We start from the raw sequence: 17,594 nt of genomic DNA, 5'->3' as shown, positions 1-17,594 counted from the left end.
CGATTACGCATTGTTTGTTATATAGAGGGAGCAAGTAGCTACCATGTAGTGCAGTGGGCCTTTAAGCTCGACCACAAATAAAGCTCCAGATCCCATTCATCTTGTGACATCATCTGTCGATCATTAGTGAGCTAACAAGAGACATTGCTATGTAACTTTCACCAGCTCAGCACATGCTCACAAAAGAATTGCATTCTTTCATGCAATTATTGGAATATTTCCGTACTACCTTTCTTTTCCTGGTGATGCAATAGCACGTTGGTATATTGTGTGGTCTATTGTAAACAGGAGCAAAAGCAATCCCTGTTAAAGCCTTTGAGGCCTTGAGGGGTAATTTAAATATTACATTTCCATCTCCCCCACCACATCCTGCTCTATCATTTTGAAGAGTGGATGAAATTATACCAATTTTGCCACTGAATCAAGAAAGACATTTCATTTTTTACTGCCCACCTTTTTTCTTGCCCTTTTCCCCCCTTTTTGTTTTGCTACTTTATTTTGCTTTTTAAAGGGGGCAGGAGCCGGGGGGGGGGGGGGGGGGGAACCCTTTATGAATTATTGAATAATATTACATTTCGAAATGGTGTTGACTGTTGAGGTCATTGACTGGGTCATCTCACTCGACTAATATGATTTTCTCTCGTTTTTTCTACCATGCAGAATGTTTCTCCAATCCTTTACATGATCAGTCAGTACTACATGTACATTAATTAGAAATCATCATGGCAACCAAAACCAACTTTGATAATGACCAGGTGGAAAGATTGAAGGCAAGTATTTACGAGTGGATTTGTATGTTCGATCCCTATCACCTCGACACAAGTGAATAGATTGGTTTAATATTTAATTGACATAAATCTTTCCTGAACCCCCTGATACACGTACATGTACTTGTACATGTAGTGTACAAAACTTGATCTTAAGTCGTTAAAGTTATTATCAGTTTCTTGTCCAGATTCCTTGAAAATGAAGAAGCGGGAATTCCATGATATTATGATAACAATTGGTGGTTCTCTAGAGATAGAATGTTGTTGGTTTAATTTTAACTGACATTTTCATATTTTCTTACACATTGAATAATGTTGTACCTTCAATGCTTACATTTGATCTGATTCTACATTTTATGTCCAACAAAAATGTCAAGTAACTGAGGGAAATAGGAGAGAGCGTGAAAAATTATGAGGCACTAGAAACAAAAAAATGTGTTTTATTTGGCCTTTAAAGCTGTAGAATCTAAAATGAGGGAAGAAGTCAAGATGGTCATTTTGACAAATGAGTTATACATTTTCTGAGAACTGAAAGGAACAGGGAGTAAACAAAACTAAACATAAGAATAAAAGCTGGAAGGAATGTTTTAAAAAAGTGTAACCCGTTATACTCTGATACATGTAAGTCTTAAAGCCCTCTAAAGTGTTGGGAGCCCTAAATTCGCCCTAATTTTGTTGGCACAATTTCACTTGTAATGTTAATGGTATCATGATGTGAAAAGAGGGTGTCTTTAAAGGTACTATGTCCCTTTTGCAGCCAACCTCAAATGCTGTAGAACTTTGCATGAATTATGAATGTCATGTATGTCCTATCTGTGAAATTTAAATGTTAGCAGGGTCCTCATATTCAAATTATGCGAGGAAACCCATTTACTTGCTAGACTTCACTGTCAGACACTATTGAGTGACTGACTGGCTTTTTTTCTTCTTTGGTAATAACATACATGAAAAGAATTGTAAAGGGTACATGAGCATTTGTCTATATCAATAACTCACTTCTTGTGATGGCAAAGATTAAACTGATTGAATCTGCGCGCAGCATAAAACGTATGACCATTCGGTACAATTGTCTGAAAATCAAGACTATTACTTTTGGGCTCTACAGCCCTAAAGTCGATTTGACAACTAATAGTCGTTATTTTCCCACTTGAAGACATTTTCAAGCCCCACCATTTTTAGGGAAGTTCTAAATTAGTATTATCTTTCAAATGCAGTTGGAATTTACCTTTTTCATTTTTTTGGCCTGCAAATGGGACATAGTACCTTTAAGACACACTTCTGCAAAGATTCACCCCCCCCTTCCTCCCCCCCCCCCCCAAAAAAAAGTGTTTAAAGAAAAATATTGATAAAATGATACATAATTTGGGGTTTTCTGTTGTACGCAGAAAACCTCAATTTTGTATTCTTTCATCAATATTCATTCGACTTCAAACGTTCTTCTGTTATTCTGCTTTGACATGATCTTCATTCATTTTTATTGTTCAATCAATGGAAATATAATTTCTGTTGTATGAAAACTTACAAATCTATCGATAAATTCAATTCAATTCAATTCAGTTCAATTCAGTTCAATGAGTTTCCAACCACACTTACGCAAGAAGTAAAAGGTGAACTCATTACATTATTAGGGGTGCAAAATGTAGTGGTATTATTGTCCTTTACATGTCTGATATTTGTCATAACTGGAGATTGAGTCACCTTTATCTACTTTTTATATGATATTTGTTAAACAGATTGATATCTTTTTCTTGTTCCATTGCCAGGTCTGGTTTGACATCAATCCCACACCTAGCAGGAATCAAGTAGATCATATCTCATCTCAGCTGCAAGTGATGTCAGCCCATGTTTGGATGTGGTTCCATCAACAGCAGAACCGAGTGAAGGCCAAACCATACATCAGTCCACAGAAAGTGAAGACAGCATCCCTAAGTAAAGGATTGAGCTCCTCTATGCCCCATGCGCACAAAGCAAAGACCGGTTCTTTGTCAAAGCAATTAGACTGTACTTATGGAAATGCTCATAAAAACCGAGATGTTCAGGAACATGTGAAAGGAGCGGAAGATAGGAGAAAAGATAGGGTACAAGCAAGGAAGGGACACATCAGAGGAATACTCAGAAAGCAAGATACAAGGCAACATAGTGATGCAAGATCTGCGGAAGGATGTTTTAATCGGACAGTGGAATCAGCGGAGACGAGAGGGCGAATGAGAGTGAATTTCAAGGACGGTGGTGATGTTGGTATGGTGAATGGATCAGAGGTGATGCAAAGACTTGAACCCATGCAGGGCTGTATCAAGAGAAAAGACAAGGTGGCAGACTCTGTGGAACATAAAAGGACAAGATCTTCACCAGGAGATGTCGGGATAAAACATAAAATAGGAAATCCCCAGGAGAGCAGTGCCACAAAACTTCAAAAGGATTCCATTCACAGAGAAAGAAAAGAAGCAGAGTCACATCAGTATATCAGAAGGAAACCAGCGCAGGGTAGCATGACCAGAATAGTGAAAGAAGTGGACACACGGAAGTCTATGAGAAAGAAACTTGTATCTAGATCTGAAAAGAAAATACTGAAAGAGGCAGATTCCCAAAATTTTCTTGTTGTTAAACCTGTTCTAAGGGGCATTGAAAGAAGAGATAAAGTAGCAGATTCTCGTGAGCGTGGAGGATTGAAAGCTACACAAGGTGGCATAAACACCGCCAAGAAAGTATCCGAGAAGAAGAGGTCTTTGCTGCAATCGGAGTGTCTTCTGAAACAAAATCAACTCACCCACAAAGTAAAGAACACTGTTGTACCAAAGAAAATGGATGCAACCAGCAATATCAGTCAGGTTGGCTACCAAAGAGCGATAGAACCAGAAGGGACACGACAAAGAGGAGTCACCTCCACTCCAGTTAGTATTAATAGGACAGTTGAAGTAGAGAGGAAACATGAAAGACAAATAAAAGGTCCCGTCACCAGAAGAAAAGTCCCAGAGGTCCTTGGTTCTCTGGTTAATGAGCATCATAGAGCAGCTGAGAAGAATTTAAGGAACCTAAATCATTGTCGACCTGTAGTAGAGGTATCCTCATCCTCCATTCACAAAAAGAAATGCAAAGATAGTTCCAGAAAAGGAAAGAAAATCAAAATGCTTCTTTCTCAGAAACCAAATCCTTTAATGAATGAGGCAAAGACTGGGAATGTGCTTAAAGAAAGTGGTGGGTGTGAAGAGAAATCCAAATTAAAGTGCAAGATGCCAGCTAGAACTTCCACCGGGCGTACAGGCCTCTTTTCTGCTCTCTCATTGCCACAAGGAAAGGCCAACATCAGTCTGTCTGATTCTTCAGATGCAGAAGACTTCCAAGATGATCAAAATAAGAGAACTCACAAATTAACAAAGAAAAAGAAGGACATGACAGATGCCTTGGGAAATAGCAAGTCCATTCCAGTTCTTTCAAGGAAAAGACAGCACAGTGCTCTTGCAGATTGTGCAAATAGAATGACAGATGGGAGAAACCTGACAAGAATTCCGTTGAAGTCTTCAAGTCAGGTGCATCAAGATAATAAGAAAAACCTACCTGTATCACCAGTAAAATGTGATGTAAGTTCTACATCAACCAGTCAGTCATCCGTCGTTTCTTCCACAGTAGAGGAAATAAGCGCTCTGCAGAACCATCGTCATAAGAGACGTCCCTTGTCTCCAGATTCTCCAGACAAGAACTCTTGTGAAATAGACATCAGAATAACAAAGCGTTTGTTGCAAGGAAAGAACAGTGAAGAAATGAATTCTGGCAAAGAAGTTGGAAAAAGATGTGACCCTGTTATTTCAGATGACAAAATCTGGGATCCTTACAGTGGCAACTTTCTATTCAAAAGGGAACTGTCTGTCAATTTGATAAAGATTAATCTGTCTTCTTACTCTGACCGGAGAGAGGTTACTGTTTCTAGCAAGATGAACTCCACCCGTCGACATAAGGAAAACAAAGACAGCAACCCACTGTGTATAGATGACAAGACTGATATTAATGCCAATGTGTCTGTGAAATTATCCAGTGTGCCAAAGGCAGCGGAGAAATCCATCTGGAGTTCGATTGCCTCCTCAGTGGAGACATCGAATAAGGTATGGAGTTCAATAGCATCGCCAACAGAGACATCGCTCAAAGAGATACCCTTCATTGATGGTTCATCCTTACAAGATCAGGAATCAAACAAGTTATGGAGTTCAATTGCTTCCTCAGCTGAGAAGTCCACCAAGGATATACCGTTCATGGAGAGGCCAGCGTCACCAGATGGAGAATCAACACCTTCTTCATCTCAAGACACTCTGGCAAGCAATGAGGACCCCAACAGAGGAAATACAGAGAGTATATTTGAGGATGACAGTTGTGAAGTGAGTTCTTCTGTTGATCTTGAGAAGGTTCCAGCAGATTTGTCAGGAGAAGTGGAAGGGATTGAGGAGACTTTTTCAGCAGTTGTGAAGGAAAGTAAAGAAAATGAGAAGATATCAGGATATGCGATGGAAAACACAGAAGACAAGGAGAAGTCTCCGGAAGAAGAGGCTGAAACCATGACAGAAGTAGAACAGACTTCTGCTGATGAGCTAGAAGACATGGAAGTTAACAAAGAAAAATATCAGAACGCTTCGGATAATTTGATGGAAAGCGAGGAAGAATTTGAAGAGACTCCGGTAGTATTAATGGAGTTCATGGAAGAAGCTGAGAAAAGTCCTGCTGATTTTGTGGAAAACTGTGAAGCTAACAAAGGGCCTGTGGAACGAGAGAGAAGTACAGAAGATGTCGAGAGGACTGGAGCGGATTCGGGGGAGACCCCATTAGAAGTTGACAAGATTTCTGAGGAATTGATGAAGAGAACTAAAAGCAGTTGTGGGAAGGAGGAGGAGGAGAAGGAAATTAGTGAAAAGCCAGCCACAGAGTGCCAAGATTTGTATGAGAACATAGACTCTCCTTATTATGACATCTGCTCACCATACATGGTAGTAGATGAAGTCAGTTGCAGTGATACAGAGGAAATTGAGCCTAAAATGACTGCAAGTCAAGAGGATTCCTCAGTAAGTACCCACTCTTCAAGCAAACTTGAAAGCCCTTCTTCAAAGGTTGTGAAAAATGCAGAAACGAGTGAAGTCTCAGAGCTTGATTTAAGAGATGATGAGGAGATAGTGGTCAGTTGCAGTGATACAGAGGAAACTGAGCCTAATATGACTGCAAGTCCAGAGGATTCCACAGTAATTACCCACTCTTTAAGTAAACCTGAAAGCCCTTCTCCACAGGTTGTTAAAAATGCAGAAACTAGTGAAGTCTCAGAGCTTGATATAAGTGATGATGAGGAGATAGTGGTTTCCTCATTGCCGCCCAAGAAAACAAGGAAGGAATCTCCTGGAAACAAAGTATCGAAGGATCAGTCGGTGGGAAAGGGAATATCAGCTGGTGCTTTTAAACCCTCTGCAAGCAGCCCAACTAACCCTACATCTTCAAAGGCAACAAAGAAAAAGGATTCACCTAAAGTGGTTGACTTTGACTGTTGTAGTGAAACCGATGAAGTGATACTTATGTCCACAGTAGCTCCAAGCACTCCCAGTTCCAAGGATTTTATGAACGGGACCCCTGACCTTTCAAAGAAGGGGTCTGAAAAGGGTAGTCCTAAGAGCCTCCAAATCGATGCCCCAGCGACATCTGTTAACCAAGTCTTGCCCATTGCATTGGAAAATGTTACACTTCTGCATACTCCATCAGTCAGAGATAGTCTTTCAGAGAGCCAGGGTGTATCAGATAGTACAGAGGAAAAGTCCAATGATCCTGTTGATATGAACACAACACCTGATGCAGACATGGAACTAGACTGTAATGATATTGAATTGGACATGATCTGTGATGATATTAAATTGGACATCATCTGTGAAAATGTCTCGACCATATCCAATGATTGTGATGATCACAAGTTATCAGAGAGGCTTCTCGCCACATCAAAGCAGGATGTAGGACGTAACGACTCATCATCAGATGAACTTGTCATAGACATGGAACCATGTGATCAGATGGACCAACCTCTCCAAGACCAAAATGTTTCAGAAAATACCAGCGGTTCCCTAAGGGATAGTGAAGATGTAAGTCTAGACCCACCAGGGTGGAGTGTTGATTGTAATGATTCATCATCAGATGAACTTGTCATAGACATGGAAGCATATGATCTAATGAAATATCCTCCCCAAGAACAAGATGTTCCAGAAGAAACCTCTGCTTCCCAAGGTGATCCTGCAGTAGACTCAGCAGAAGACGATGTCAAACTGGATAACTATCAAGCTTCAGATGAGCTCAATTCATGCTGTGATGCAGACACAAGCCTCAATGCTGCAGAAGATCTCAAATCAGATGAACTTGATGAAGCAGAGCAGAGTGTAGAGGATGGGGATTCAGTACATGTCATAGATGTGAATGCATGTGGTGAGGTGGAAAGTCCACTCCATGCAATGGATGCTTTAGAAAATGATGCTGTAGTAGTAGCAGGAACAGACTCTTCACAGGAGAATAATGAACTTAGAGACTCGACATCAGATGGGCTCTGTAGTGATGAGATAACATGTGAACAGAAAGAGTGTTCTCTCGCAGGGAATGACCCTGCAGGAATTAATACCACTACATCCAGAAGTGATGCTTCCGAAGAAAAGTGGGACTCTGTCAAGTTGACTGTGGTTCATGAGGATTCAACATCTGATGAACTTGTCATAGATATGGAAGCTTGTGATCTGATGAAATGTCCTCCCAAATATCCTGCCCAAGAACAAGATGCTCAAGAAGATGTCTCTGCTTCCCCAGGTGATCCTGCAGTAGACTTATCAGAAGTCTCTGCTTCCCCAGGTGATCCTGCAGTAGACTTATCAGAAGACGATGTCAAACATGATAACTCTCAAACTTCAGATGAGGTCAATTCATACTGCGATGCAGACACAAGCCTCAATGCTGCAGAAGATCTAACATCAGATGAACTTGACGAAGCAGAGCGGAATGCAGAGCATGATGCTTCCGAAGAAATGTTAGACCCTGTCAAGCAGACTATGGTTCATGAGGGTTCACCATCTGAGGATGAACTCTTCAAAGATGCGACTACATGTGATCCAGTGGAGAGTCCACTCGAAGACAATGCCTTTACAGAGAACAGTGTCAACACATCCCTTGACAGTTTCATTGCATCTAAAGCAAATACACCTGCATATGGTGCAGAGTCCTCAAGCTCGGTTACATGTGTAATGGATCAAGGTTCATTGGAAGAAGGTTTGATGACAAGCGGTGGAAATCCTCCATTGGAGGAAGAAAGTTTTGGAAATGTCGGAGCAGTTCTGGGTGAAGTTGAGGATCTTGTTCCTGCCAGAGGCTCCGCTCCTTCAAGCGATGATTCTGTACCTTGTGAAACCAAGGTTCATGCTGACAGGAAGGGATCACCATCTGTCAAGGCAGGAACAACCACCACAGAACTTTCAGAGGTATTTGAAGCAGGAGACTTAGCAGTTACTGCTATTAATTCATCTGCCACTTCGGAGGATCATCAACCCCAGACTAGTTCTTCAAGTGATGCTGCAAATCTTTGGCCTGCTAAAACTGACATAAAAGTCAGATCTGAACCTGGTGTTGCAGCAGAGAAGGACACCCTGTCGGGAACAAATACTCCTAGTAAGTTGAACTTAATGATTTTCCACGTTCGAGCAAGTAAGTCCAAGGAACAGTAGAACCTTGTTATAGAAATGTTCTTGTTATATCGGGTAAAAAATCAAAAGAATATAAAGAGCTGGAACTAGCAAAGCCACCTTGTTACAACAGATACCTCGTTATATCAGAACTCTTTATAATGAGGTTGAAGGTTCCACTGTATTTGGTCATGTGTGTCCCTTTGGTGTGGAATTATAAACATAGATCCATTTTGAAAGCAACATGTACTTGATACTGTGTCCAATCCAAGCTGTTACAGGACTATTACCTTCAGATAAACCAGAATATTAGTTGTGTTTGGTTTATACATGGTACATTGTATGTGGACAGGTTAACTTGGACTTGCTCATTAACTAAACCAACAGAATTGATAATGAAAACAAAGACTCCCCCCCCCCAAAAAAACACAACAACAACAACAACAACAACACAACAACACAACAGCAAATCACTTTTGTTTATAAAAAGCCTTTGAACTTCCACTTTGATACATGTATTGTTCTTTCAATGGAGCAACAACTTGTTTATGTGCAAAGACATCAGATTTTTTAGGAATTGCTAAATAATATGGTTCGTCAACATGCACACAAATTTTGACCCTTGCAACAGCCTTTCTCTTAGAAGGGATGGAGGAGGGGGGGGGGGTCTCTCTTGTCCTGACTTGTCTTGAATTTGTGTATGAGATGTTTGACCTTTACCAGACAGACCCTTAACATCTTTGCAAACATATTGCACACCTGTTTCACAATGGTAGCTCTCAATGACCCCCCTTTTCTTGTTCAAAGTTTACCAAACATAGCAACAAGTGATGTATGCGACCCTTTCTTTTATAACTAATGCTGTTCACAGCGAATGTAAATTGTATACATACCTTGTGCATAATCATTGCTTTTTAACAACCCATGTATGCTTGTGGCAGACTCGTAGGCCCTAATTCACAAAGGATGTTTGTTCACAAACCTCCTTTGTGAATTAAGGCCCTTGTGGTCAGATTTTCCAGGCATAGCATCAATAAGGTCAAATAGCTGACTTCTGACATTCAATCACTTACAAGCAAATACAATTTTATTTGAGAACTTGGCTAGTCTTTTGTTAAAGCCACGTGAAGACTAGGGATAAATATTCACATACTTTAGAACTGGTTGCTACAGCTGGAGAGTAATTTACCTGTCACCAATGTATATATTAACTGCATTCCATACATTAGTCTTTCTTAATAGTTAGCTTTAATGACCACAAATCTTGTGTGATGCTTGTCTGACATTACAACAAGTGATAACATTAATTTACATATTATGAAGTGAATGCTACTTATTATTACAGTAATTACACATGACAGCTCGCAATATCCATTGCATAGGTACATACATTTTCATAAAGATATTTAAGAAATCTTGGAATATTAACCTTGCTGGCATAATTTGCCAATCCATCAAATTCATTTATTTGTTGTTTTGTTATTTGATATTAGGTGGAGATTTGAAACCTTCAAACAAGGAGAATTCTGCAGAAAAGGTGAAGCATCCCAGGAGTCTATCTAAACTTGTGTTGGACCTTACACAAAAAGTATGTTGCTATTTCTGTTTTAAAATCATTGAAGAAAAAAAATTAATGTAAGAAAACATTAATTTGATTAATGGTACGTTGTGTACATTTATATCATTTATGAGGAAAAACTTGGATAAAAGCCATATTGCACTTTTCCTTTCAAATCTTAATGGAAATCAACATTTAGACTCTTATTATAACACTCTGGAATAATGTTGAGCGTTCTATCTGGATCTTGTTTTTAAACAATTTCTGTGTTAAACTTTTGTTATGGCTATGACAAGGTAGGATGATCATGCCATGCTTTGACCATAGTTTATTTCATGACGAAGGCTTTTAACTTTTATCAATGACTGAGAGTGTCTACAACAAACTGCAATATTATAGATGCAAACAATTACACTTTAATAATACTGGTTTTTCTTGATAAAGATCATTTTCTTCTTTTGTTATTTGGAGGGGTTACTTTATTTGAAGCAGCAATAGAGTGGTGAAGTGTGACGTCATCAAAAATCTATTTTTTAGAATTTCTCAATTTTTTTTTCACATTCCGAAAGAACATCAAAAATAATGTCCAAATGTCGAAAACCAATTGAATATGTTAAGTATTGGCTGAGATATGACCATCTGAATGAATATATGTCCTATGGGAACTCAGTGTAATATGCTCTGGCTCCTAACCATTAGGAGCCAGAGCATATACATGTAACACTGAGTTCCTATAGGGAGTATATTTATTCAGATGGTCATATCTCAGCCAATACTTAACATATTCAATTGGTTTTCGACATTTGGACATTATTTTTGATGTTCTTTCGGAATGTGAATAAAAAATTGAGAAATTCTAAAAATAGATTTTTATGACGTCACAGCTTTGGTACTCTATGCCATTTCCCCTACAACACTGTTGGTATAATATAGGGTCAGTTGTGCATCAAGATAAACCTCTTTTCCTTTTTTTTTTTTATACGTAGCTTGGAATTTTAGCTAGAAAGGCATCTGTTGGTAGCTTGGATCTCCCAAAAAGCACTGTTAGTATCAACCACAAAGCTCGCTACTCCAAGAAGTCTTCATCGTTGTCGTCATCATTGTCGTCATCTTCTACGGAGGCAGCCCCTCAGCCATCCAAGCCCATCCAGGAACCAAGACGTGGTTCTAAGCGGCGTCGTGTCATTACCAACACGAATCTAAAGAGACCTCCCATCCCAGAGGCTGTGCAGATTCGCATCCAGCAGTTGAACCCGTATCCATGCGACCACAACTGGAAGCGTAATGCGGCCATGGTGGAGCTGGCGCAGAAGGAGCTGCAGCTTGATTGCCAGCCGGGTGATATCAGCTTTACCAAAGGTACTCTAATCAGTCAGAAATATCTATTTACAGTCAAACCTGTCTATAAAGACCGCCCAAGGGAAACACTAAAAGTGGTCTTTATAGACAGGTGGTCTTTGTAGACTGTACTATGAAATAAAAACTGTTGCATTCAATAAAATTTTGCAGAATTCACATGAAATTAAGAATTATATTAGATATATGAAATTTTCATGACATAATATGAATGCACTGCATCTGTGCCACATTGCTTTTTTTGCAATTCAGTAGAAATTGTGATTTACAGAAGGATTCCATACTGAATCTTTGTATGGTAGTTATTACAAGTCTTAATGTGTTCATAATAGTTGCTTGTTTGACAGAAATATGTACATATTACATGATGCAAAATGGCAAGCACCATGAATATGACTGACAAAGAAAGCGGACAAAATATACAGTTCCTCAGGTAGACAAAGGAACATCCCTTCACTGCTATTATGTAAAAATGTGTAGAACAGGTGTCACATGCATATTCACCTTTTTACATAATAGCAGTGAAGGGATGTTCCTTTGTCTACCTGAGGAACTGTATATTTTGTCCGCTTTCTTTGTCCGTCATATTCAGAGTGAAGGCCTCTTGTAATGGTCTTTCAAGCATTACACCAGTTTCTGTTTCAAGGTTACACATTGAACGAAATATTGTACCAAGAGGCCTGGTAGTAAAGGTCCTTCAGACAGTGTAGTTGTACAGAATGATTACACATTGAATAAATAGAAAGGTGAGAGGTTTTGGTAGTCCTTATCGATTTTATCTATATGTTAAATCTTAACTTTCAAAAATCACCCCCCCCCCCCCCCCTCAATACTTCCAGCTCTCAACTTGGCAGCCAATTTGGAGTTGTCTAATGAACCATTGATGGGTGCGAGAGGCAACACCATGGGGAGTCTGAACTTCTATTACCAGCCAGATATGGATCCAACCAATGCTGTCTCGGCGGGCGCAACGGTCAAAGATTCCTGTGGTGCCACTGTTGCTACAAGTAATGAAAACTCTTGTAGCCAGAGAGTGGATGCTCAGCCAAGTAGCGGCTCGATGGACTCTGGGTGGTCAACCACTGTGGAGGATCATCCCCTTGTGCGTCAATTGCTGTGTGGAACAGAGCCTGTGAAACAGAAGCGGTCAAGGTCCAAAAGTGGCAAATTAAACAAGGACAACAAGTCTAGGAGGAGGAGGAAATCTTCCGATGACATTCCATGGGATGGTGAGAACTATGTGTTTAATTCTTACTTGATTGAAAGAGCTTATTTCATGTTCATGTGAAGTTGTTAATAGAATGAAAAATTCCGGCCAGTTTGAAACGAGAACTCTCTTGAACATGATTTTATTCTCTGGACGATGCTGCGCATGTGCAATGAAGACAAATCAAATTTATTCTTTATTTCATTTTTTTTAAAGTGCAGCCTGATCAGTAATCGGGTTCTGCTCTATCAAAGTGCCTATCTAAATAGCTGTTAGATACAATAAAATATAATGCAACTAGAATATTTTAGAGGTGTTGTGGTCCTCTGGATAAGTACATTGTAGTTTTTAATTTTTGATCCCTGGAAGACATTGATCTACATTTGCCACTCTTTACAAAGGTGAAGTTAACGGATACCTGGTAGGAAGTAATTCCTTTGGCCGTTTTGAGTGCCTTAACAGAGTAGCTTGCCCAAAGCCGGATAAAAATATAGCTATAAAGAACAACAAACTTTATTTATTTGATAACTATGCTATAGAAAAAGACATATTACAACGTCTTCTTCTCTTTTCAGGAAGCTTCTCTGAGAAAGATATTCGTGAAGAATGGATGCAGTTACTGAAGGTCATGGAAGAATCGACCCTTTCTGGAGATGAAGGACAACCTTCCAGCTCTGGAACTACTGTCCCCTCTTCGTCTGTAACAGCATCCGCTTCAGAGGGGGATCTTGGTTCTTCAGCAGTTGTCTCTGTAGAGGGTCTTCCTTCTGCACCTCTCAGGGTGACTGCTTCTGCTTCGACAATGGCTTCTGCAGAGGATCAATTTCCTGCGGCAACTGGCTACCAGGCAGCAACACTGGGAGTGCCAGAGACATCAACTGCTTCTGCCTCAGAGGCGGACGATCTCTCCGATATGCCTTCCATCTTGAGGGTTTTCTCACTGCGAGATGAAGCACAGGAGAGTTGTCCGACGCTGGAACCGTCTGGACTTGGTAGCTTTGATCTCGATTCTGCAAGGATAGTAGAGGAACAGCGCACGCCTTCTGAGGTCTATTCCCTTGCAGCCACCGCTGCAGCTGCTTCAGCTGCAAGAAATGCTCTGAACACTACCCATCCCGCTTCATCATTACCATCCTATCAACAAGCACAATGTAAGTATGTCAATGAAGTTGGTCCGATAGACTTGTGGCTCTGTTCGTTCATTATTTACAAATACGTAGCACATTATAAAATATACTAGTGTTTGTAGATTCACCTGCAAAGGAATTTATTGCATGTAATTGATTATATATCCCAACTGTTACCCTGTTCTGCAGTCTTTTGAGCTTTACATTATGTGTACTTACTGTGCTTTTAGACTTATATTTATTAAAATCTGGTATATTGAAATAAGATATTGATTGAAAACGTTTGACCTAGAAGTCATATTACAAATGTTGCATTGTTATGCCTATTCTCTCATGGGTAGATAATAGATTATGTATATCATCTGCTAAAAGCGAGAAGGGTGTTACATCTTAGTGTTAAGTGTTAATGCCCTTCTGGCTCTCAACAGACCTATTTGCTTCTTTTCCCACCTCTGATTGACTACATACTGAAGGTACATTAAAATATATCTTAAACCTTGCTTTTTATTCTTTATTATCCTTTTCCATAGCTTGGAACAGGAAGAGACATTCATCACAAACGTATGGTTCTACAGACGGAGTCCCTCCTGTAAAATCAGCAGCAAGAGCAGTGAACGGTTCTACTTTCCAAGAATTTCCTGGTCGGACCATGCAACAAAGGCAGATAAGACCCCAGCCAGTGCCTTCTAGTTGTCGTAATCAGAGTGGTAATTTATCAGGGACTGTACAAACCATAGCTTCCAATAATAATATCATCAACTCTACGTCTAGCAGCGTGCCTTCCGGAATCTCTCCCAACAACCACCTGATCAATATTCCCATGGCGAGTCCATCTTCCTCAAATACGCAGGGCGCAACGTGTGTCCAGTCCGCATCGCCGATTCTTGTTGCATCCCAGCCCCCGGTCAGTCTTGTCCCTGTACCACCTGTGGCTCAACGACAGGTGCAGCAACCACTACTGCAGTCACTCCTTAACCCCCTCATCCTCAACCAGGAGCTTCAACAGCGGAGGTTCAGTGACAGTCCTCCCCTCTGTACCCCTTATCCAATCACAACCGTGTCTGCCAATGTCATCTCAGGACACCCTGGAGTTACACTCAACTCTCTTCCCAGACAGCCTGTACCTGCAGGGAATATCCCTGGTCCTGTCATTGGCTACCTTGCTAGGAATGTGACGTTACCAACTCCTGCGAATACCCAGTGGACCCAGCCATCGACGTCCCTACAACTCACTCCTGTCAATTCGCAGACGTACAGTAACGATCTGAATAATCAGTCAAAAACTATCTATTACACTGCCCAGGGCTCTACATTAACATTTCATGTATGAAACAAGGATACAGTGCACGACTGACTACACGCACATCTTATGAATGGTGGAGGTGAATAGTGAACGGCGCACTCTGTAAAATCTCATCTGTTATCATTCCAAGAAGAAATATGAATTCTAGTGGGCGTGTTCTATCACACATCCTTTTTGTAAAGACCCCTGCAAGGGTCCTAGTTGATATCAAATCGAATATTGATGATTGTTTGCTGGTCATGGTTAAAACATTTACCTCCCGATAATTTGGAGACTATGCTATGCCGCTCGACCTTGTTTTGCCAGGGCATTCCACAGCTTCATGGTCATCCTGGAGCAATAGTTTTAATCATCGCCACTGAAAGCAGTCAATATTTGAATATGCAAAATGAGTCTTTCCATTAGAGTATCATCACACTTTGATAAAATTTCACCTTGATAAAATCACATGTTAACCTTGACGTTTTCATTATGCCTGTGCCTTTAAACTTGTGAGGCCTCTAGTCTCTATCAGTACTTGGAGATATTGTTGTTACTTGCAAAGGTATCTTTTCCAAACCAGTTGTATCATAGTCATTCTCAAGCGTATAACTATTCCTTAAGACTTTTAACAGGTCTCATTATTTGTTTAATGTGGTTTAAATGGATAAATGTAGCAATTGAAACAGTAATTTTCAGTGAAAAGATAGGTTGTTAGAGTTTAGGTCTTACAATGCAGTTTGATTTGTATAACATATACTTGCCAGTTTTGGGCGATAACTGTTTTGCACTTGTTTTTGTTAAACTTTAATAACTTCTTGTCTTATTTTTCAAAGAGTTCTTTCGTTAGTGTGAATTCTCAGTAAGATTCAAATAATGTTTAAAAGAATTCTTTTTTATATGAGATTCATGAAAAAAAAAGTCTTCCAAATCATTGCCATACTTGAGTATATCAGTAAACAAAAGGAGTAAATTAGATGAGAGATTTCAGCTCACAACAACAGTTGAGCAATGTCGAGCAATGTATGTCTTCATATCAGATTATCAGACTTGATATCACTGCCATTGGTGTATAGAATATAATACAACTAAACAAGAAAGGGCATTTCTGTTTGTTTGTACTGATGTGTGTGTTTGAATTTTCTAATTTTTTCAGAGATTTAAGATAGGTTATAACAAGAAATAATAAGCCTTGTACATTATGATATACTCAGATGAGTAAATTGCAAATGTTTAACACAATTTTGGGACTTCATTTTAACAAGCAAAAAGCAGATGTTTTTTGTAACCCCATGTGCGTGACATGTAACCAAAGTTCTTTGCATGGAATAAAACAGGCACATTTTTTTGTATTCCTACATTTCAGCAATTTGTTTACCTCTAATGCTTATATTATAACTCAAAAGCTGTAAATATTTATTCATAAGTGTCATTTTAAAGTTCTATGAACTCACTGCACTCCTTCACCAGAAACTTTCATAACATAACTGTAGTACATGTCACAAAATCGATGAATTGAAATGTTGAACTTTAAGTTCAACATTTCAATTCATCCATTTTGTGACATGTACCTTTCATGATTCTGGGTCACTCGCAAAAGTGGTGAAAAAAACTTTCATTCTGCTTTCTTCGCACACCATGCCAAAGCCCCCAAAAGTGAAAGGGAAAGAAAGAGGCCTTTGCTAATAATTTGTTGCATCTACTGCATCATATAATTTCACGCTATTATAACATTGTTCAATTATAGCAAAATACAATGAAACCTGTCTATAAAGACCACCATTATGTACAGGTTCGTGTAGTGCATGTTTCAATGAAAAACCGTTTTTAAGGGAAACAAAAAAAATTGGTCTTTGTAGACAGGTGGTCTTTATATACAGGTGGTCACTCTATACAGGTGGTCACTGTACTCCTAATGTTTCTTCACCGTATCATGCTACTTCATAGTTTTGCACATTCCTGGATGTCAAGGTATATCTGTCATTTTGATTTACTTAGACCCAAGAATAAACAAGATTCTTGTCTGGGGATAATTTTTGTATCATGGTGATGTGTTTAAAAGTTCACTGAGATGTTCGAAATAGTACTATGTATTAAGTTATTATGTTGATGTTATTTTTGTATCAGTACCATACATGCACATTATAAAGCGCATTAAACCTTGATATGCTGATGTTATTTATAGATAGTGATATATCACATTGCAGATTGTTTGTGATTAATCATTAAGATTATGTTGATGACAGCCGAATTCAACTTGCCAAGGTCGTTGACACAGTTTATGTGTTCCACTACGTGCTGCAGTATTATTCTTATATTTGTTTAGGAAGGGTTTTGTCACTTATGTGAGAAAAGTAGTCTCCATGAAAATCCATTCTTACAGAATTCCTGTGAAAATGGTTAATTGCCATAGGGTATTTGTTTTAAAAATATTCTGTATGACAAAAATTGACATCATTCCTTAAACTTAAGATTTTATTGTTTTTTTGTTGTAAGTATTATGTGCCATGTGGGCTTTGGCACCAGGTTGGGTTTGGCAATTGCTCTTTTCAAAATGATAATTTACAACTTTCAATGTTTACTTTCGTAATGCAGGGAATTAAAGATATGAAGATGACCATGGA

General features: G+C 39.3%; 1 protein-coding gene across 3 annotated transcripts in view; it reads left to right on the top strand.

Annotated features, from left to right (window-relative positions):
• Positions 1 to 17,594, top strand: part of LOC100888674 (serine-rich adhesin for platelets) — a 32,712-nt gene extending 15,118 nt beyond the window's left edge. For all 3 annotated transcript variants that reach the window (XM_011662672.2, XM_011662670.2, XM_011662671.2), the window contains 7 exons: positions 661 to 770; positions 2,531 to 8,426; positions 9,934 to 10,028; positions 10,985 to 11,357; positions 12,194 to 12,583; positions 13,137 to 13,712; positions 14,219 to 17,594. In XM_011662672.2, the coding sequence (XP_011660974.2) occupies positions 723 to 770; positions 2,531 to 8,426; positions 9,934 to 10,028; positions 10,985 to 11,357; positions 12,194 to 12,583; positions 13,137 to 13,712; positions 14,219 to 15,018 (8,178 nt within the window). In that variant the 5' untranslated portion in view covers positions 661 to 722 and the 3' untranslated portion in view covers positions 15,019 to 17,594. The remainder of the gene's footprint in view (positions 1 to 660; positions 771 to 2,530; positions 8,427 to 9,933; positions 10,029 to 10,984; positions 11,358 to 12,193; positions 12,584 to 13,136; positions 13,713 to 14,218) is intronic.

The sequence above is a fragment of the Strongylocentrotus purpuratus genome, unplaced genomic scaffold (assembly GCF_000002235.5).
Source record: "Strongylocentrotus purpuratus isolate Spur 01 unplaced genomic scaffold, Spur_5.0 spur5_scaffold_16, whole genome shotgun sequence".
In the NCBI taxonomy this organism is placed as follows: Eukaryota; Metazoa; Echinodermata; class Echinoidea; order Camarodonta; family Strongylocentrotidae; genus Strongylocentrotus; species Strongylocentrotus purpuratus.
Note: the sequence above shows the minus strand (reverse complement) of the source record. Positions and strands in the feature narration are given on the sequence as shown.